The 23,640-nt window shown below is 37.7% G+C and overlaps 1 protein-coding gene across 1 annotated transcript; it reads right to left on the reverse strand.

Annotated features, from left to right (window-relative positions):
- Positions 1-680: 680 nt before the first annotated feature.
- Positions 681-22,265, reverse strand: LOC132283706 (uncharacterized). The gene is made up of 4 exons (XM_059785707.1): positions 22,133-22,265; positions 16,699-16,877; positions 13,018-13,175; positions 681-1,085 (listed from the first exon to the last, which is right to left on the reverse strand). The coding sequence occupies exons 2-4, from the start codon at positions 16,859-16,861 to the stop codon at positions 978-980; spliced, it is 429 nt and encodes a 142-aa protein (XP_059641690.1). The 5' UTR covers positions 16,862-16,877; positions 22,133-22,265; the 3' UTR covers positions 681-977.
- Between the last annotated feature and the right edge of the window lie 1,375 nt (positions 22,266-23,640).

Below are 23,640 nucleotides of genomic sequence, written 5' to 3' on the forward strand. Positions count from 1 at the left end.
TTAGAAGTTCTGGAAAGATGATAAATAACACTAAAACTGAATATATGGCACTAAATTTAGAAAAAAACAATACCAATGAAGATGTAGTGAATATCGAGAGTCAAGAGACACAAAAGGCGAATAGTTTCGTTTCAAAATTTTGATTATTTGAAATTAAAAGTGCATAATTAGAACAGTTCAGGTTAAACAAAGTAGTGCTTCTATTATATCGTGCGTTCAACGTTCAACGTATACAACCACAATTGGTAGGCAAGTCAGATAAAGCAGTTACTACCCTAACCACATTTGATGAAACAAAATGTTTTAAAGCCCGAAAAAACATGCGAATGGTGAACTGTGAAGCAGGAAATGATGAAACTATAAGTAAATACATTCGCAAGACAGTTGAAGTAACACTCATTAAAAACAAATAACAGATTATAGATGGTTTAATACGTGCAATGAAGACCGATAACTCCACCACTACGGAAGAGAGGCATGGGTTATATATCTATCCTCTTCTTTTAAATCTATTTTGTCATTCCCTTGTATATTATTTCCTCTATTTCTTCTAACCACATCTCATCTCCCAATTCTCATCCCCTTCTACATTTCTTGTCATGTATTATTAACTTATCATAAGAGCATTGTTTGTCCTGTATCAGATGGTGCTCAAGGCACTTCTATAGCTTCCATGCCACTTTATGCAAGAAGATTAATAGATCAACGTGTACAAGAGCATCAAAAGCATTCAAACATGTATCGGTGTTTCCAGGTGGCACCATTCATGTATGCCACCTGTCTTATGATTTGATTGATCATTTTTGCTTTAAGTTACAGATCTTCCTGATAAAAAGAGCCATCATTGTAAATTAACAGACTGGTACATGCAGCCATAGACGCCACACTCAGGAAAAAAGAAACATAAAGGCATAATCAATGTCAACCAAAAGAACCTGATCAGTACTCATGGAAACAGATGATCAAGATGGTTGTCATCATAAATCATTTATCATCCTCTTCATTGCAGCGGACCTCCTTGGATCTGGCTCTTCAATTGCTCTCTCAGTAAGAACGTGCTTGATTCGGCACATTGACTTCCTCACCTGAATTTCATTTATCATCAACCGCAAACACAAATAAATATTACGTTGTCAATAAATAAAAGAACAAATTGAACTCTTAAGTGAAACAATTTAACAAGAATAGCCATATACCTGTTACTTCTATTCCAAATTCTTGCCGGAAAAAGCACGCAATAACTAAAAAATTTCAAGTTCTAATAGTGAATTGCCACGATGTTTGTTATTCCAAAGAATTCCTCGAGCTAGGTGTTTAATATTAGCAAAATTCAGGAGGTTGCTTACGAGTTCAATTTCTCATGAAACTGCTCAACATAAATGAAGGCACTAGTTCTCTTTGAGGGTCTTTAGGCTTTCCTCTCACAATTTCAACAGCAATTTTGCAGTTCATAGATTTTTTTGCCTCAATTAAATACGATTTATTGAAAGAAAAAAAAAAACTAAATGCCAAAAGCGCAAATGCTGAGAAAAAATCAGTATATCTTAAAATTTCCTGCACAATTTGAAGGAGAAAAACACATACAAAGTTCCCAAATGTCAGAGGCCGGGGGAAAAAAAAAAGTAAATTCTTAAAGAAAGTTGTGAAAAATGGTGGTAGGGCCAAAGCTAGATGTTGGTTGGGAATGAAAACATATGGTTGGTGCTGGCACACATCTCAATGGTGTTAATCACATTTAAAATAAGATTGAAAAAATAAAAAGGTTGTCGTTTGACTAACCTTCAAGTTTCAATGGCTATGGGCCTAGAGGATCAAGTACAGTCAGACACCAACTTCTAATTCAAAAGGTGATGTTGTACCACAAGACTTAGATGCCATCAACATATAAGAGCTACCCTGTGGGACTATAGTAATTGTATTATACTTAGAACAACTAAAAGATCAATATGACTCACGGTAAAGCTTTGAAGCATTTAGCTTCCTGTCACTATGCAAAGCTTTAGTTGGGCAAAGGATGAGACACAGATGATCAATCAGAAATCTATTATCATCGGACAATATCAAATCAGTGGTTGAGTCATCCATGTGCAATGGACAGTTACAAGGTGAAGAATCAGGAATAAGGTAGAAGGCAGATTTTCAATTGCATTAAAGGAGGATAAAATGATAGCAGAATTGGATTCTAGTAAGGGTTAATACAGAAGGTTCTATTGAGGGTGACAATAATGATTTTTTGTATCAGAAAAGAAATGAAAAAATAAAACGTCTTTGATTTCAAAGAGCATATTTGTCAAACCTTTTGCCCAAACTCAATTATAATTTATAAAAAGAAAAAGGTGTATTTTGTAGTAACCAGTGTAACCTGGAGTTAAAGAAAACAATAAGGAATCCCTTTTGAGGTAGGTGATTGGCATGTCAGGAGCAGTTCCTTCTTTTAGAAAAAGACAACACATTATCATGCAAGAAACTCTTGGAATAGAAAAGAAGGGTGAGGGGAATCTAACATAGCAATACTAACTTTATAAGCAGCTCTGGAAACACATGGTATATACATTAAATTAAGACACGAGTGAAGAAATATGTTGACCAAATAGATTAAAATCAAAATTCCAACATAGGGCTTTAGCCTAGTGGGGTATCTCCTCAGTCCTCAACCTTCCAAAGTGGAATGTCGGGGGCCAAGTCCCCGTTGGGACAAAATTGGGTGTGTGAGATACGTGCCAAAGGTAAACTTAAAGTGCCAATTGAAAAAGAAAACCATAATAATCACTCTGCAAGATATCTAGAAATTGCATGTGGCAAAGACCAGACAAAAAAAATACAAAAAAAAGGCTAAGGAAACTTCCAACCACTTTCTTCACTAGCGATGGTGCAAGAGTTGTGGTTCATGGTGCTATGTTTGTTTGGCATGATTTGGGTTATATGCCCTGGTTTTTGTTAAATTCTTTTAGATACTCAGTGGTCGCGTTAGTGAGAGAGTCCATTGGTTTTATCTCATGTCGAAGCGTAGGATATGCCCATTCATAGGACAAAGAAGCTATGCTAGATTCTTTCCAATTTCAAATGTCTGGGCAACTCCCAGATATATATATATATATATATATATATATATATATTCTTCTGTATCCATATATTCTGTGTACGTTGATAGGTTTATCTTCTATAGGGAGAGTAGATTATGGCGCTGGTATTATGTGCGCCTACATTGGCATAACCCCAATAGGGGAATGTCACAAGAAGTCTTCAAAAGTATATGAAATACCCATGTCGGACATACAACATTCTGACAAGGGTATAGGATGTATGCCTGACACATTAAGTTGGACATGCAACTAAAAAGCATATATGAATTATTCAAATTGTTTAAAAACGAATTAATGCCTATTTTGAGCACTACGTAGTACGTACATAGACAGCTTATTTTACTCCAGAAATTTCAAAAAGTAAATTAAATAATTTAACTATTTAGCAGTGTCCCTGTATTGTTCTATTTAAGGATTTCATACATTCGTAGCTTCGATACGTACCTGCACCTCACAGATTCAAGTTCATGTAACATAGCTCGGGCGCTTTCGCTTATAACACAATTTACTTTTAGAAAATAAAACAAATTTTAGGGAAACAAGTTTGATTAGTTTACCAAGTAAAAACAAAGCAATTCGCCAAAACTAAACTAAAAAAAAGCCTCTCTTTTTTTCATTTATTCGAGGTTGACACTGTAGCTCCTTTTTCGCCATCTGTTGTTGTTAGTGCTAGTTACATATTTGGTTCAAAGCCCGAAAAAATAAAGGTTGTGTTTGGCAGATAGTGTAAAACCTTAATCAAGACTAATAAACATTAATGCTTTGTTCGGTAGGAAGGAAGGAAGGAAGGAAGGAAGGAACAAACTTTCTTTGTTCGGTAGAGAGGAGAAAAGGATAGAGGATAATAGGAGGGATAAGTCATCTTTCATCCTTTACAAATTTTCATCCCTCCAAATACGGGCGGAAGAGAGGAGGGAAAACAAGTGGGGCTATTATAGAAGTTTTAAATTACAATATTATCCTAAATTATACAAGTTTTAAATTAAAATACTATCCTCTTTAAATTACAATATTATACATAGTTAAGTTTAAAATTACAATAGTATCCTAAATTATACAAGTTTTAAATTATAATACTATCCTCTATAAATTACAATATTATATAGATAGTGATAGGTATAATGGTAAAAACAATTTAAAACTCTCTCTCCCCTCCTCTCTTAATGAACATAGTAAATTGTGAGCTTATTCTCTTCTCTTCCATCCTGTCGAACAAAAAGAGGGAATGATACAATCTCTTCCCTAGGATGTCGCATCTATCCCTTCCTCTCTCCCTTACATCCAAATTTGTTCTTTCCTACCGAACGAAGCATAAAGCAATTAACCAAAACTTTGAAAAGGATCAGTTTTAGCTGAGACAGTTAAGTATAGACCAAGGTCAAGCTTCCAAATTATAATTACACATAACGAGGAAAAGAATACGCACTCGAATATTTGAACATGTTAAGAGTACCTATTTGCACTGGCATATTCCATGAACTGATGTAAGTTTATTAGGAATGAGTTCATTGTCCACGGTTGGTCATCGAAGGTGTGATTGATAATTGAAACCAACGGAATTATCTTCAACAGAATTCTTCAAATCACTTCAATCACACACTCCATGGAATGGCAAGTGACTAAAATATCATATGATTTAGGTTTATAGATGTTAGTTTAGATGACCAAATTAATCTTTATTACACCTTAATATACAGATGAACATGTTTGAAAATTAGTTAAGAAGTTCAGAATGAAAAATACATGTAGATTGTACACATAAATGTCTTGTATTTGGACCAGGCAGTAAGAGACACAAAGGGACCTTTCTTGGAGGCCGAGGGAAAAAGGCCTGGTTACATAACTCACTTGGTCATCTACATATCCCACTATTCCAGTGTAAAACTTTCCCAAGGAAAGGTTATTGGATTGAAGCATTTGACATGTACAGCCGATCAAACAATGCATATGCTTAGACCAGTCAATGGATTGGATTATGATCCAAATCCAATCTGATAACTTGGATATGGATTTAAACATTTGATTCAATAACCCATTAAAGATCTGAATCCATAATCCATTAACTAAACAAATCAAATAAGTAGTATGGTTGATCGGACTCAAAAATAATCCGATCAGAGATAATATGATCTACAATATGCTAGAAATATATTATCTAATGCTATAATATATAATATTTACATATTATAAAAATCTATTTATCATTATTTTTTCTTCTTCTTTCCTTTCTATTTTTTCTTACACTATTTTTTTCCTTAACAAATAGTCAAATACCTAATTTTCTCCTCTCTCTCTCTTTTCTTTTTTTTTTCACATTTTATTTGTCTTCTTCGGCTTCTTTCTGTTCATTGTTTGTCAATCTCTTTTGACATTAAATTTGTAACAAAAAAAACTACACCCTTAATGAATCAATTTATCAGTTTTTTTCATTCATAAATATCCGTTGGATCAGATTTGAATAGAATTGAACCAAACTGGATCTTGTAGCTACTCGACCAATTGAGTTATGGTCGAAGTATGTCTAATAGTTAAACAATTGGTCAACCAATAGGGTCGATTGGTTAAACTTACTGCAATAGCCAATCACCTTGAGCACAAAGTGAGCCAATAAAACAAGTTTATTATTCCAAACCCACCTCCTAAGCTTCCTAATTTATATCAATCTCTTGTACTTTGCAAAAACACAATTAGGATTGTCAAAAAGAGGAACAATTCATAAGAGAAAACTTTGGAGAGCTTTTCTAGATACACAAAGTCTTTGGTTCTTCAACAAATAGTTTGATTATCCCTTGTGGCCTCGTGTGTGAGATTTTGATGGAGCAGGCTATCGATATCTAGAATTGTATAATCTTTTTTGGATAACATCTTGATCGATCGATCGATCGAGGTATATTGGAAAGCTGTCAATTAATTGACAATTCGACATTTAGTCTTGACTGTCGAGACTTACAGTTCCAATTTTCAAGTCCAATTTTTGAGAAATAAATTTTTACTGAGGTTTGAAAAACCATTTAATTAAAAAACTTTTTCCAAAAAATATTTAACCCCAGCCCAAAAATAAAATAGGTTAATCTCAGGTAAATTCAAGTCCAATTACCTCTAACCTATCCAAGTGATTGAATATTCACCATCCTTGCATTTTGACGTCTTCAACTGATGTTCTTCATGAACTCAACAACACTGACACTCTATACAAGTATGTTTTCATGAGTAATATGTTAAAATATGACTCAATTTCCTAACAACTATTAATATTTATCTCTCCTGTGTATGAAGAATGGTTTGGCCAGCTAGTGAATAGGACAGACAGCAAAGAGTGGCATTGAATCTAAAGCACTCTCAAAGCTCTTAAAGAAGTTCTATGTCTAAAGCAAGGGAGAAAGGGACCCAGGCCTCCCCCAATAAATTGAAAAATCCAAGAAGAAAAATTTTCAATATAATATGGAGAAAATAAATAGGAAGCCGCAAGACTGGAAAGCTAAGACGCTCTCTTATGCTGGTTGGAGCATTCTTATAAAATTAACAGCTCCAGTGCTTTTAGTACCAACCATGTCCTCCTCTGCTTTACCCAAAATCTTTGTTAAGCAAAAATTAGAATGTTATGGCGGGAAAGTACAGATGGAAAACAATTGTTAGCACCAAAGTCTTGAACCTATTTGTAAACAAAAAAGAAGTAGGTGGTCTAGGGTTCAGGAAGACTTTTGATATTCATCAAGCCCTTCTGGCGAAGCGTGGATGGCATATGTTGATAATGAAGATCAGTACTTGAAGGGGCAGAAAATCCACCGGGCCGAATGCAGCCCAGCCCACCATCTCAATTAAGTAACCCAGATGAAAAGGGGTTGGACTGACCTTGGGCCTGACCAACAAAACCAAGGAGTACTTCCGGTTTAGGGTCAGTCCAATAGAGGGAACCCCAAGCCCAACCAAAGGCCTAGGGGATGACTAAGCCTCTATTGGCTAGGCCCGTTCAAACTTAGCCACAGTAAGGCCGACTCTAGGCCCAACTCCACTTGCAATCCATGTGGGCCTTACACCCATCATAACCCGAGAAGGAGACCCAGTTCAGAAAAGGCCCAAGCCTGAGAGCCAAGAGAGGAACTTTAGGGCAAATGTAAACTTCTATAAACTTTATAGAATAATTTATAGAAGTTAGAGATAGAGAGAGAATGGAAGGAGGATTGTTTGGAGTGTAAGAAAATTATTTCTTAATATAAAGAACTATTTCTTGCATCTTCATCTGGCGCCGTCTGTGGGAACGAAGGAAAGATCCATCGATTCTAGTAATGAACGACACAACTCCGATCGAAAACCATGATCGGAGAAGAAGGCTCCCGCCAAAAGGAAGAGGACCAGCAGGTGAGGCATGATGAGTTGATGCAAGTCATTGAAACTTTACGACGAGAGAACGCCGAGCTCAGATCCAGGATGGAACGAAGGGATGCACCGCCGCTCCCTCGCCCACCAGTAGCAAATCAGAGAGTGGAGCCAAGGGTCTAACCAAGCACGTCTACCAAACCCAGCCGAAAATGACGTTGGATACTGAGGATGATGCCCTGACGTGCAAAGTCCTCCCAGCAAGTCTTATCGGATCAACACTCAACCGGGTCAAGCACCGATCGAGGGGATCGAGCGGAAAGGTTCGGGCGCTCTGCAACCTATTCATAGGGCAGTATCCCGATAAAATGACTTTATCAATTAAGTTTTCGTTGGCTAATCTTTTTCTTCAAGGGTATATTTGCATGAATGAAAGATGATCGGGTAGCAAGAAATCTGTAAAGAGAAAGAAAAAGGTTGAAAGAAAGAAGTCTTTTAAAAGAATCTGAACATAGCAGATTGGAGTGGCATCAATTAGTCGACCGCCAAGTATTTGATCAAGTCAGTGGCAAGTGGCACTATGAGTCAATCGCCAAACACTTATGAAAATTTATTAAATCTGCAGCAAGTGACATCAATTAGCCGACCGCCAAGTATTTGATCAACTCAATGGCAAGTGACACTATGAGCCGATCGCCAAACATTTGTGAAAATTTATCAAATCAATGGCAAGTGGCATCAATTAGCCAACCGCTTAGCACTTAGGAAATTTTACAAAGAGGGAAGGTAAAAGAGGCAGGTGGTAACACAAACCGATCATCTACAACTTGTTAAAATTTTCATTCTATAGAAATTTTTTTTTTATAAAGAAAAAATATGTTAGAAAAATGTTCAAAAAGGGAACGCGTCCCTAATACATAAAAACGAAAGAGCAAAAACCAAACCTACGAACCAATAGAATAAAAAAATCATCAATCAAGGAGCAAGCACTACCTCTAACATAACAGAAAAGAGAGCGAAGAATAAGAGACTTAAGGTTTGCAAAAGACGATTCATTTCCTTCAAAATTTCTGTTATTTCTCTCTCCAAATACACCACCAAACACAGTGTGGGGCGACCCTCCAAAAATCACGAGCATGACCAGTAACAGGCTATGTTACTCGGACTTGGGTACGAGTGTCGGACACGAGTACGTGTCTAGAGGTCGGATCCATTTATGTATCAAATTATAGGACACGGGGACACGGAATAAAAGTGTCCAAAACTTAGACACGGGTACTTGGACACTTCATATAAATATGGAACACTTCATATAAATATGGAAGTATGAAGTAATTACAACTGGATTCAACTTGGGCCAAAAGCCAAGGCCCAACGTCAGAGAGAAAACATTGCATAGGCACAAAGGCAGGACAACTAAATTTGACTATTGACTAAAAACCAACCACCACAAATAAAAGCCCAGCCAACGTATTTGTGTGTGGTCAGTGATGTAATTCACATATAATATTATAATGAGGTTTTTATTTTTATAGTGATGATCCAACCTATTTTGGTAAAAGCCCAACCCAACGTATTTCTTTTTGGTAAAGTTGGTATTAGGCTTCATTAATAGCCAAAAAGGCTAACCACCATGCACCAGCTGTCTTTTCTTTTTATTTGAGGAACCAAATGCACCAGCTGTCTTTCTTTTTTTGTCCTTTTCTTTTTGGCAAAGTGGGTAATGGGGACCACTTGCAGCAACTGTATAGCTAAAGCTTTTCATATTGTTTCACGTGGCCTGTTCAAGCAAAACTATCAGCTATATATTTATAAGAATAAAAAGTCAAGGCACAATAAACAAAAAAATGTCTCTTCTTTTCACAACTCCACCTTCAACCTTTCTTAACCCTATTTTGAAATCGAAGACCAAAGAGCTTCATCCTATTTTCAAATCGAAGACTACCAGAGAGCTTCATCGCCAGCTAATCAGCCGTGTCCGATTCAAAAACAAAGTGTCCGACCCGTATCCCGTGTCCATGTTGGCGTCGTGTCGTGTCGTGTCGTGTCGACACGAACACCCTCGCCTGAACCAGAGAGTCCAGGTAACACAAGTACACAAGTAACAGGGCATCTTCTCCAAGCATTAATTAATTGAAAAGAGTGCTTAGGGATTACCCACTGAATGCCAAAAATGCTGAATATGAGATTCCAACAATCAGATGCAACAGGACAATGCATAAGAAGATGGTCCATGGACTCACCGTCAGTTTTACAGAGACAGCACCAGTTAACAATGGTATTACCTCTCTTACGCAGATTCATTCTATAGAAATATAAAGAAACATGGAGAATTTAGACAAACAACAAAGACAAAAATCTCTTTTTATAAATGATGGAAGTTTTACATCATGAAGCTTTTGTATACAAAGGAAGCTTAAATAAAAATAAAAATAAAGATAAAATAAAATCTTCAAAATGGCCTAATCTTGGCCTTCTGTGTTGGCGGAGGGAGAATCAAGGTTGATGGGATTCCCCTCGGTTGTAGGGGCAAGTGGGGGCACGGTCAAGTTTTTGATACCCCCACTAGCAACTCCTTGTTCATCCTGAAAGGGGAGGCTGGAAGCCCCTGCAGCAAGAATCGCTGGGAGCACAGGAGGAGGTGGAAGGAATTCAACCAAAGTCGCAGCGCAATCTTCGAAGACCCCCTCTAATGGGTCTTTAATTGCATCAACATAGGACCCGGGAGGATCAACGGATAGCTCCTTGTCACATGCGTTCGGATTGGTAAAGCAAAGGCCCTTTGAGGCCCCTCAGGCGAAGGGTAGTCAAAAAAACCCTCCCTATAGCCTTTCGCATAACTCAAGGCAGCCGTTCGGGAGAAGTGGATCACCACTGCCTCAACTACCCCAGGGACCTGAACAAGAAGATCAACTAGCCGAACCCGTTCGGCCTTAACAGTCTGCAACTGATTCTCCACTTCAAGTCATGCTGCCCACTCAACCCCCCAGGCCGCTTTCAGCTCATCTCTCTCCTAAGATTAGCCAAGTTGAGACTTCACCTTTCCCAGGTCAAAGGAGAGCTTCTTGGTTGTACCCTCTAAGGATTGAATCTTACGGTCCCCAGATTCGATGGCCTTCTGCATGGTCGCCATCCCAAATACCGTCTACATAGGCAACACACAGTCTTGAAGTCCATGAATAAAAATGACTCAAAAACGACAGTCAAAGCAAGGTGGAAGTGAAAATTACCTCCATTGCGCTATTGGGAAAGCGAGTGAACATCTCCCTCCTATCCAGCTTGTCTTGAATCTGCTGATCCTTAGGGGACCACAGATTCTTGTAGTATGACAGAGCAATGGGTACGCTCCTGAACATAGAATCCAGGGCAGTCACCATAACACTACCGCCCTGATCATCTGGCTTGAAGAATTTCGGACTCTAAGCAGAGATGGGAACAAGAAGTCCTCCGGACCCTCATTCTGGACCCCTTGAGGGGAGGAACGGCTACCAGAGCCTGACCCTGCCAATCTAAGTCTCCTCCTAGGGGCAGTGTCCCCTTGATTAGCAACGGGACTTTTCCCCAAGGACGGAGCCTCAAAAGGATGTTGAGCCTCAGGATTTTGCTGGGACTGAGCATTCCCTCAGCAGGGGCATTGGCGGGACGCCTACCGAATTATGGAAGTTGAAAACGAGCCATGTTCCTGGCAGCAACAACAATACCTTCAAGACGTGCGGGGGATAACAGGGACGAACTGGAAGAAATGTTGTTCCACACATTCTGCTTCAAGTACGTGAGCCTGCCTAAACAGATTGTATAATCAAGGAGCTCATAAGGGATATCCAAAAAACGGCAAATAAACCTGCAAAAGCGAGGGAGACAATGCTCACATACACACTCGGATTTGTGTTGTTTAGAGCGAGGGTAAGAAGAAAGGGCACATTGCCCGAAAACGGTGGGTATGGTGGAAACGTTGGGAAGTTTCCAGTTCCCCCCAACCACAACCATCAAGTGCCTCCAAGTCTTCTGAGAGTCAAGATTAACCTTGCAGAAGGATCGGTTATGAATCGGGAAGAAATGATACCGATAATCAGCCCTCCCCGAACGGCCTGTATACCTAATCTTTACTATCTTATAACAAAAGAATAAATCAACAATAGAGAGAGGTCTAACTCACGACTACAATTTAAAGCTAGCAGAGATAATTCTAAAAAAGATTGGGTTAACTTGCAAAGGTGCAAGATTCGATTTGTTCAAAACAAGGTTATATAGAGGATGCAGTGGAAACCTAAGAACCTCTAAGTGCAGGGCAGAGAAAATCATCTCCTCCTCGGTTAGACCCTCATCGATCACATAATTATTGTCACTAGGGTAAATTTTGACTTCAACATCATTCGGGATATGGTAAAGTCCACGAATGGCATCAAGATCAATAGACATGGTGGAGGAGATTCCAAAAAATCCAGAGATGAAGAGCAAAAGAAAGAAGAGTACAACTAACCTCGCTAAGGAAGAGACGAAACCACACCGGTAAAATTTGTTGAGGAGAAGAAGATCGCCGGAGAAAAAAAAGCAGTAATTTTAAGAAGTAAGAAACAAAGGCTTCAATAAAGGCAAGATAGACAAGAGACAGAGAGGAAAATCTGAAGTGGAAAAGAAACTATATATGTATATAGACAAAGAAGTGGCTGCAAATAAAAAAAACTCAAAAGTCAAGCAATGATGATAGCGTGAAACCCAAGCGGTTCACTCCGTACCATTGCACACACGAAGCGAGAAACCCCATGTATACGCGCACGACCCAAGAATGCTGACTATACATCTATCCCACACTTATGAAGGACAATAGAAAATCCACCGGGCCAAATGCGGCCCAGCCCACCGTCTCAATTAAGTAACCCAGATGAAAAGGGGCTGGATTGACCTTGGGCCTGACCAACAAAACCAAGGAGCATTCCCGGTTTAGGGTCAGTCCAACAGAAGGAAGCCCAAGCCCAACCAAAGGCCTAGGGGACAACCAAGCCTCTATTGGCTCAGCCCGTTCAACCTTAGCCATAGTAAAGCCAACTCCAGGCCTGACTCCACTTGCATTCCATGTGGGCCTTACACCCATCATGGCCCGAGAAGGAGACCCAGTTCAGAAAAGGCCCAAGCCTAAGAGCCAAGAGAGGAACTTTAGGGCAAATGTAAACTTCTTTATAGAAGTTAGAGAAAGAATGGAAGGAGGATTATTTGGAGTGTGAGAAAATTCTTTCCTAATATAGAGAACTATTTCTTGCATCTTCAGTAATGGATATCTATTCTAAAATAGAAACGCTATCTTTTATATTGATGGTTAGAATATGCGGTGGTTCTTCTTTTTGCACAAAAATCAAGAGTTCAAAAAATACTCCAATTGAACTTAAATGTTTCATTGGCTGCTCATATTGCAATGAAAAGAACTTGGAACATTCATACAGGATTGTTAGCATCCTATTTGGTAATCATGCTTCACTGGTCTGCCTTTATGTTAATGATTTTGTTATCTCATACAACTCATACAAAACAGGTGAATTAAACAAACATCTAAGAAGTTCGCTAAGTAACAAGTACAAAATATTGTTAAAACGAAAAAGAGAATCGAAAAGCTCAGTCATACCTTGGGTATACGCTCTGGGTTAGGAAACTGTAGGTTCTGTGAATGAAGCATCTGGCGTTGAGTCATCAACAAGTTCTTTTCCTTCAGAAGGACATACCATAACTTGTTTAGATCATCCCAAGACTTAAGACGCAGCTCAGAAGCCTTCCAACCTCGACCTGAAAGAAATAAAGCATAATATAAGCGTGGAACCAAGCTTTAAAAGTTGAAAAAAAAAAAACAAAACAAAACAAAGGAAAATAAATTTGTATACAAAGGTTTTCAAAGTATGGCACAAGTATTTTGTGTCACCTCATCTTTATTTGTACTTTTTTCTTGTCTCTATTCTCTTATCTTTATTTGTACTTTTTTCTTGTCTATATTCTCTTCAGCTTTGACTACTAACTACCTCTTCTGTTTCTTCCTTTTTCTTTCCTACCATTATTTAATTAAAGGAACCTCATTGCAGCTAAAAGAGATTGTCTTACATCAGAGGCCTACTACATAACTAGTCATTGGTGTTGCAGAGCTAATTACTAAGGACCTGTTTACAAATTGTTTTCATCTCATTTCCTATTTATGATTTCGAAATTTTAGGAGACTTGACAAAAAACCATATTCAGTGATGCACTTCTATTTTCCTTTTCCGATAAGTGTGAGCAAAAATTGCAAAAGAGAAGCAAACACAAAATTCTTGTTATAACTTTTTTCAGCAGTTCTCGCGGCCTGAGGCAGGGGGACCCCCTCTCCCCGTTCCTGTTTCTTATTGTTATGGAGGCCCTTAGTAGGTTGATGAGAAGGGCTGTGGATTTGGGTTTCATTAGAGGCTTCAAGAGTGGCCCGGACTCGGTTCAGCAGATGGAGATCTCTCACTTACTTTTTGCGGATGACACTATTGTTTTTGGCGAGGCAGAGGTGTCCCAGTTGCAGTATTTGAGATGTGTCTTGGTTTGCTTTCAGGCTATCTCCGGACAACGTGGGTAAGAGTGTGCTTGTCCCTGTGGAGGAGGTTCAGGAGGTGGAAACTCTGGCTGCTGCTTTAGGGTGTGAGACGCGACGCTTCCCTATCTCGTACTTGGGTTTGCCGCTGAGGGACTCGGCCAGGAGGGTGGGAAGTTGAGACCCGGTGATTGAGCGGGTTGAGAGAAGATTAGCTGGTTGGAAAAAGCAATATCTCTCCAAGGGTGGTAAAGTTATGTTAGTGAAAAGTACTTTGTCAAGCCTCTCAACGTACTTTCTTTCGCTTTTTCGGATTCCAGCCTCTATTGTTGGTAGACTTGAGATGCTTCAACAAAACTTCCTTTGGGGGGGGGGGGTCGCCTTTTCAGTTTGGAGGACTTGGAATTAGGAGATTGGCTCCTTTCAACAGTGCTGTCTTGGCAAGTGGCTTTGGAGGTTCGGCAGTGAAAGACACAGATTATGAAGAAGGGTCACTTCCCGTCGCTGAGAGGGGGGGGGTTCAGTTAGGCCAGTCAGGTCTACTAGTGGAGTGGGGGTGTGGAGGTCCATTGGGAAGGGGTGGGATGAATTCTCCAAACATATTAGATTCGGAGTTCGGGATGGAAGGAATGTCCGGTTTCAGGAGGATTCCTGGTGCGAGGATAGGCCATTGGCTCTTTTGTTCCCAAGGCTGTTCAGGATTGTTCATAGTTGTTAAAGGCTCAAGGCGCACAAAAGCGCAAATGTCTCCTGGAGCCTGAGGTGCAAGGCGCAAGGCGAGGCGCGCGCCCAACTGAAGCAAGGCGCGCGTTGGAAAAAAAAAAAAAAACAAAACCCACCTAATAAAGTATTAAAAATGCAATAGTATATAAAAAGATGCAAAAGTCAACTAAATGAATTACTTAAGTTCAATATTCAACATAAAGATGTCAAAGCCAACTAAAAAATACAGAGCTTCAAAGCAATATTAACATTTCAATTTAAAAAGGCAAAAAGCAGAATATTATTTCATGAAAAAAACACATGGAATCAGACTCTTCAATGTTAAGTTTGATGTTAATTTGACTTCAATTTGGTGTTACAATTTGACGTTAAAAATGCATTTCCTCAAACAGTCAAACCAATAACATTCTAAGAATGGAACAAATACAGGCATACAATTTGGTTGCATGATTTCATGAGATCCGAAAAAATTTGACTAATAAAATCATAACAAAAATTCTTTTTTTCTCCTTTTTATGTTGTAAGTTGTAACATTTTAACTAATAAAATAATAATATAATAAAAACAATAACAATATAAGAAATAAACAAAGAATAAACAATTAAAAATCCAGCATATTGTGGAGAAAGACTTAATAAACAATCAGGCGCGCCTTTAAAGAGCCTTTCACCTTGCACCTGTGAAGAAAAGGCGCGCGCCTTATATAACACCTGCGCCTTAAGTCCCTAAAGGCGATGCGATGGCGCCTAAAGGCGCCTTGCGCCTCCGACGCCTTTGACAACTATGGGATTGTTGTTGACAAACATGCTATGGTTGCTGACTGCTATCGCCTTGATAGCGGGAGGTTGTCTTGGGATGTGCGATTCCGGCGATCTTTTCAGGATTGGGAGTTGGATGATGTCACTGGTTTGTTGGCTCTCTTGTACAGACAGGAGGTGGAGGGCACTGGTGCGGATTCCCCGATTTGGGTGCCGTCTACACAGGGGATGTTCCAGGTCAGGTCCGGTCCTTTTTTGTGCGCCTCTCTGATTTTCATGGTACCACCTTCCTGTGGAAGACGATGTGGCTGTCTAAGGCGCCTCTTAGGGTGGCCTTTTTTGTGTGAACTGCAACTTGAAGTAAGATTCCGACTTTGGACAATTTGAGGAAGAGAAGACATATCATTGTTAATCGATGTTGTCTTTGTATGATTAATGGGGAGTCCGTGGAACACCTTCTGCTGCATTGTCCTGTGGCCCATGATTGTTGGAGTCTTATTTTTGGTTTGTTTGTTATCCATTGGGTCATGCCTCGGACTTCTCGGGAGTTGCTGGATATCTGGAGGGGCCAATGGGTGGGCGCTCAGGCTAGAGACTTCTGGAGGGTGACCCCTTTTGGCGTTTGGTAGAGTCTTTGGAAAGAGCGGAATAGAAGATCTTTTGATGGGAAGGAGTCCTCCATTGAGGTGCTGAAATTTTCTATTATTTGTACTCTTTTTTTGGGGGTTGGGGGAGAGATTATTCTTCTCTTGAGGATATTCAGGACTTTTTGGGCTCTTTGAGTTCATAGGTTCCATTTTTTTTTTTTTTTTTGTGTACAGCTTGGGACGCGTTCCCCTTTTGAACGCTTTCTAATACATTTTACTTATCAAAAATAAAAAAACATGATGGTCCCAATAGAAAGGAAGGCTTAGATTCCTAATGCTTACAGAAGCCCTCAAATTAGTGGTGCAATTGGATTGTCAAAGTTTCAAATGTTCTTCATCAAGTTTCAAATTGTTGCCATGTTGAACATTTTAATTTATTTTATGATTTCCAAATTTGTTGATTATAAATATTGGACGAAAACATCCTATCCGATATTTGTGGGAAAATTTGAAACTTAAAGTAGCGCTCCTTTATGATTGTTAACATTAAATTTTGTTGTAATTTTCTGGAATTTCAAACCATGGCATAATTTTTTTACTTCCATCCAAAGTTTGAAAAAAGCAGCCACGTATTTTTATTTGTGGTTATTTGAAATATCAAGCATCAAAACTCAATTGACGGAAAAAGTTTGTACCGTAAACCATAGGTTTGTCCTCATCCGGACTCCTGTCTGCCTCAAAAAACTCTTCTAGAGGATTGTATCCAGTCTTAACTGTAGAAGCAGCAGCTGACGCAGCAGAAGATTCTGATTTGGCTGCAGCAAAGAGCGTCCTCCCGAGAACTCTTGTCAAAAACATGATAGCAGACAGATTGCTGCATAATAGAGCAAGTTTATATATATATATAAGAAACAATACAGCAAGTTAATAATGTTTATTTTTGATAAAATTGATATTTCAAAGTTACAACACTTCACAAAGCATACCTACATATAATAAAATACCAATCATCAACATCCCTGCCTTAATCCCATATGAATGACCACACGAATTCTCTTTTTTCATCCTTTCTATTACACGTCATTTCACCTACTATATTTAACCTTCTAAAATAATTTGTAATAACTTCATCCCACATTAATTTTGGTCACCCTCTCTGTTTCGTATCTTCTATGAAAACGGATCTTCCTCTTCTTACCGGCACATCTAAACGAACTCTAATCTCAGTATTCCTATACATATTATAATCTTTATAAGTTTTATAGAGATTATTTTCTTTGTAAAGTCTCTCAGAAGCCTATCATATTTCTAAGTCTATCAAAACCATATGTGGATTGTTTTCATCTTATGCAAGCTTTATATATGACTTTGATCAGTGAATAAAAAATCTCTTTTCGTCTAACCATGGTATTAGAATGGCAAGCGTGTAAGATTGTAAAGATTTGGAGAAAGACCGAAAAGATAAGGTTAGTGGTATTCGATATTCATTTTGAAAACAAAGAAGAGAGAGAGGAGAGTGAAGAACAGGAATCCAAGTTCTCAGTTGTAGGATACTTAAAAGAGAAAATTTTGGACATGTTTAAAAAAACATGGTAAAAGAACGGGGGAAAGGATTTGAAGGGGTATTCGTCCTATCGAAAAACTACAAAATAAAATGGTCATAATATCATTGAGAAACAAATCTGAATACCAAAGACATATGAATATTTCTGGGTTTGGTTTTCAGAGAATCAGAATCCTATCAGATGTGTAATTTTCTTATAGCGATTTTACAGATCTTCAAAAGCTTTATTTGGTCCTAGCATTTATGTGATCTCCATGTATAGTTTCCACACCATCTCTTCCTATTTTTTGCAGTAAATTATATGTTAGGCATCCACTTAGACAAGAACCAAAATGACCTCCGAGTAGCCCATCAGCGATTCATTGACAGAATGATTCTGATATGATGGTAGTTAATTTTAAAACCAAAATAAAACGGAATAATAAATTCATCATAAGAGAATAAAAATAAGAACTCGTCATTATTTATTAAACCAGTACTTGCAGGTCCTACCATAACTTGCTTTTTGCTGCTTTGGTCATTAGGTTGCCTAATTTACACAGTGATTTTCAAGACAACATACTATAAATCTTATTCTAGAAAATATACGACATACTAATAATGAAGATTTGTCACACTTGAAGTGTGAACATGCTCTCATTCAACAGAAATGTCACTGATGAATGACAAAGTAACAAAACAAAAGGACTTGTTCAGTAAGTGAATGAGACATGGAACTCGAGGATAATTCAGTGGTTCTTCAACTGAGTTACTATTTTCAGAGCTCCTTGTATTAAATAAAGTTATAGTATACTCCATAGAGCAAACAGAAATTTTCCTTAGCCGTGTAGAAATGGTAGGTCATTCCTACTTCAAATGATAATAGCTCCACAACCATTGCTATCCCTTTATCCCTACAGTTTGGCCTTTCTTTTTAACACCCAAAACTCGAAATAGTTGTCCAGATGTTCCAGCACACTTTCTAAGTGCCAGCAATTTATCATCATCCTCATGACCAAGCCATTCCCAACCCTTTTTCCTTCTACGAACTCCAGAACTTTTCTTTTTACCCTTCTAATCAAAATCTACAAACTGTCCACAACCTTACCCACCATAAACTTAATCATTGGCAACATTATATTTGAATTTTCTAGTGCATTCCTAAATCAATTTGGTATCCACATCTCCTAATGCATTGCCCTGTGGAGCACGATTGTTGGAATCTTATTCTTGGATTGTTTGGCATGTGTTGGGTAATGCCACGTTCTACTAAGGATTTGATTCATGCCTGGAGAGGATGTCGTGTGAGCAGGGGTGTGCACAATTATTGGAGAACTGTCCCACATTGCGTCTGGTGGTGCATTTAGAAAGAGAAAAATAGTAGAATGTTTAAAGGAAAGGAGTCGTCTACGGCGACTCTGAAACTTGTTATTATTCGCTCTCTCTTTAGTTATGTGAAGAGGACTTCTTGCTCCTCTTTTGATGATTTAATTACTTTTTCGGATTCTTTGGGGCCTTAGACCCCGGTTCCTCTAATGTTTAAGGGACGCGTTCCCCTTTTGAAGGCCCTTTTTAATTTATTATTACTTATAAAATAAAATAAAAAAATTGGTATCCAGTCTCATAAAAGAGCAATAATATTGCCCTTGTTTTACATAAGCTAGGACTGAAGTTTCCATGGGTACGCATTGTTGGAGCCATGGACGGCAAAAAGAAAAGAACACTTTCAACCTTCACAGTGCCAAACTCCCTTTTGTGTCAGCCAACTTAGTACTAGAAAAGCATAATGAGATGCACCTTACTAAGTAGGCTTATTGCTTTGCATGAGCTTAATGAATGATAGGTTGAGGCACTGTTCTACATATTATTTCCAGTTTTGCACAAAACTAAGCCACCAACAGACAACCAATGAGCAAGCCTCAAGTTGACACGACCACCCTCTCTCTATCTCTCTCCTATTGAAGAGAGATATAATGTAGCACGATTACATCTTCTCAAAGTTACAGTTTACAAATACAAACAAAAACAGATATCAAGTCTATTTAGTTTATGCATGAGTCTTCATCATTCTCACTTGTCAAAGGAAATCCATCCATTGACCGTCAAACAGACATTAGAGTTGAAGGTCACAAAAACAAGAGCCATCTTTTTTCAGACCAATAAAAAAGATAGTATTGTTGTAATTCAGTATAATCAAACATATGGAAGTGCATAATATATTATTCAACAAATGAAACATTTCGTTTGCTTCTATAGACTTGTCAATGGAGCGGATTCTGATCCGGATCCGATCCGATTAGTCGGATATGGATTGAACAAAAAATCCAATAATCCGATTACGATCCGAATCCGATAATCCGTTAGTTTAACAAATCGGATATGAATTATGCTGATCTGATCCGTTAATAATTCGATCCGATCCAATTAAAATTATATATATATATATATATCAATACTTCTATTAAAATTGTATTAGAGGTAACCCAAAAATTCAAAAAATAAATAAATAAATAAATAAAAAATCATAATATCATATATACAATAGTGTGGTGTTCTCATCCACATACTAATAAATCTCTTAATATACATACTAATAATATCATACTCTTTATTCATTAACAAAGAATAAATAATTTACAATATACTATATATGAATGTTATATATATTAGTTATATATTACTAAATTTATATATATTAATTATTTATCATTATATTCATTTGGTTGCATAGTTATATTATGTAGCATTCTGTATAGTAGCAATTCTCCGCTTCATCTAACTTTATAATTATATATGTTAGTAAATATAATTTTAATCCGAATTCTAATCCGATTCGATCCGAGTCCGAACTAAATAGGATATGGATTGGGACATTCAGTCCGAAAACCCGTTAATAATCTGAATCCGATAATCCTTTTGCTTAACAAATCAGATATGGATTTAATCGATCCGATCCGAATCCGATCCATTGACAGGCTTCTATTCCTAATTTTCTATGTGATACTGTAGGGCCAGCCCTGAGATTCCAAATATTTTGAGAGGCCCTAGGAAAACTTTCAAATGTGAGGCCCTTAAGTTCACACGCGCAAAAAAAAAATAAAAAATTATAAGAGTGCGAAATTTTCACACGATGTTTTCAAATTCTATAGCTAATATAATTGTGCCTGTGCAATGTGCATAAGACAACTAACTAATAACTATAAATTTATCAACACCAACAAATAATTGTGCGCCTGTACAGTATGCATAAAACAATTAACTAATAACTATAAATTTATCACCACCAATAAATAATTGTGCGCCTGCGCAGTTTGCATAAGACAACTAATTAATAACTATAAATCTATCATCACCAATAAATAATTGTGCGCATGTGCAGTGTGCATAAGCCAGTTAACTAATAACAATAAATCAATCAATTAAAGAGTACAAAATTTTCACAGGCACAAAATAAAAAATGAAGAGAACAGTTTACTAGAGAACAAAAAACTGCAGCTTCTTTTACGTTCATTGTTTATATAGCTACTAAAATTTGATGATTACAGATGACAAAAATATGTGGAGATGAGGTGACTATATATATTATAGGAGGCTGAACTTGTGGTACTGAAGAAGTAGTGGGACTTTTAGGTTATACGTGGCATCCACTATCATATATAGTTTTGTCTTTCACTCTTTGTATTAACTACACTACACTTTGTGTTTGTTTTTATTTGGGAGCCAATTACCCCTTTCTTGATTTCAGGATGAGGAATCAACTTTAGTAGCAATGATTGGTTGATCATTGCTACAGAAGAACTGTGCAAATTAATAGAAAAACCATTAACTTTTGTTTTGTTAAAGCCTGCTCTTGATTTCCATGTGTTTGTACATTCTGATGGCAAGTGCTTTGACAGTATTATTAACTGAAATTCTAGCTGAGCCAACTTCAAATAACATCAATAATGGTGGTATGTATCTTCATATAAAAATAAAATATAAAAAAAACCCTTAATTTGGCACTCTTAAGTATGAGCATAATTTAGAGATCGAAAAAGTTAATTATTACCTCAAAGGCTCAACCCACTAGAAGGGATCCTTAATTTTCGTAGGATTGAATGTGAAAATGCAAAAAATTATGAGGAAAAGGGGGTATGGTTGCTGCTGTTGTGAGATTGGAGTGGAATTAGGGAGAGGAAAAAAAAAAGTTACCTGCCATAGATTACGGACTCGATCGCCATGAAAGACACATGTAGAAACGCACACATTTATTAAAATACTAAGAGAACCTTAATATATTCATTCAGCTTTTGATAGCCATCACACACAGTGACACAGACACAAAACCCTAGTTTGGAAGCTACTTTTCACTATTGGAACAAAGGTAAAGGCCCGAATCAAACGAACCAAACAGGCCCTACCAGCTACGAGTTCCACTCTACAATGTAAACATCGAGCTGCGGTGTCGAAGGGAAGACTCAACGGAAAATGCCCTCCAGTAAGTCAGAACAAATCAAATGATGAGATGAAAGAAAGAAAGAAAGAAACATATATAAAAGATCGATTCATGCAAAAGGAGAGAGAAGAGAGAGAGAGGATGAACATACCTTGTCAGCTGAGGCGATAGCGGAGGCTGCGCCCTGCGGAGTGTCGAAGCAGATTGTGTCGTCTGAAACTTGCCCTAACTTTTTTTTTTTTTTTTTTTTTTTTTTTCCATCCCCTATTGGCCTCAAAATTTGACGCCTCTAAAATTTGAGGCCCAAGGACCAAGACTTGTCCTAACTTAATTTTTTCTTTTTACATCCCATATGGGCCTAAAATTTGAGGCCCAAGTCGAAAGCCTTGGGCCAGGGCCGGCCCTGGATACTGTCTAGAACATAGTGAACTGTGAAACTCATCTATCAACAAATATCCAACAACTTGAAAAGAAAAAAAACGAAGCACGCCGACCTAAAATTTCAAAAGCACTTTTTTTGGTTTTGAGCAAGATCATAGTTTTGCTATCGGTGCTCTCCAACATAAAGACTTCCAAAATGTCAACCAAAAAAAAAAATGCAAAAAAAACTGATTTTTGAATTTTTTTTCACTGCCGAACACGCCCTTAAATGTATTTTGGGCTACAGTATTACTGGGTTACAAAAGTTAAAAATCCAAAAAATGGTGGGCCCACACGTCAGAAGCCTGCGATCACTAACTGAGTCGCCAAAAAGGGTGACCCATTCTGCGACCCAAAACATGGGATCAATTTTTTTGAGACTCTATCAGAGCAATCTAATAACTAATAAAAGCCCGGAATCTCTAAATTCTGAGCTGTTGGAGCTGCTCTAAAGACTTCAAAAATGTCAACCAAACAGTGCAATACAGTGTTTTCAATAAATGCCATCGGTGACCCATCTCATCAAATAGGTAGCATACAGAAAAACCAAGCACTTCATAAAACGCTCTCTCTATAGTTTATATGATACCAAACATAGCAAACCCATATGAATATACGACGAGTTCTTGAGGAATAGAAATGTGTGTACGTGTGTGTGCGCACGCGCGTGTGCGTGTGTGTAGATATATATAGTTTAATGCATAAGAACCCAGTCTTGAAAAGGGAAAAAGAACATATATTAGCCCTACTACAAAGTGAATAAAAGATTAAGATAGGTTGAAGACAAGCATCAATCAATTAAATAGCATCAATCAATTAAATGAGAGGGCCATTTCTTTCATTTTTGTAAGTAAAAGTACATATCAATATTTTTGTATGGTGAATCCTAACATTTTTTTACTCCGCATCTTAATATTTTTCTACTGTGCATCCTAAACATAGGTGACGTAGCTATTTCTGAACCACTCATTTTAAAATGAAATAAATGGCACACTATTTTACTAGAGGTAATTTTCACCCAAAAGTGTATAATAGCAATTTGTAACTCTTGTCTTGAGTGGGCCTACTTATTTGTAAGCCCACAATAGCAATTTTCAAATGAGAGGGCCTACTCATCAATTCTGAAAGTTTAAAAAGTGATAATACATTTTATTGGGCCAGCAAATATAGTTCATTTTTCTTATTTTATTGGGTGTGGCCCATTTTTTTTAGACTTGCAGGGTAAGGACAACTAAACAA

The sequence above is a fragment of the Cornus florida genome, unplaced genomic scaffold, assembly GCF_030987335.1.
Source record: "Cornus florida cultivar Cherokee Brave unplaced genomic scaffold, ASM3098733v1 CherokeeBrave_3.0.0_Hap2_Chr11, whole genome shotgun sequence".
NCBI classification, from domain to species: domain Eukaryota; kingdom Viridiplantae; phylum Streptophyta; class Magnoliopsida; order Cornales; family Cornaceae; genus Cornus; species Cornus florida.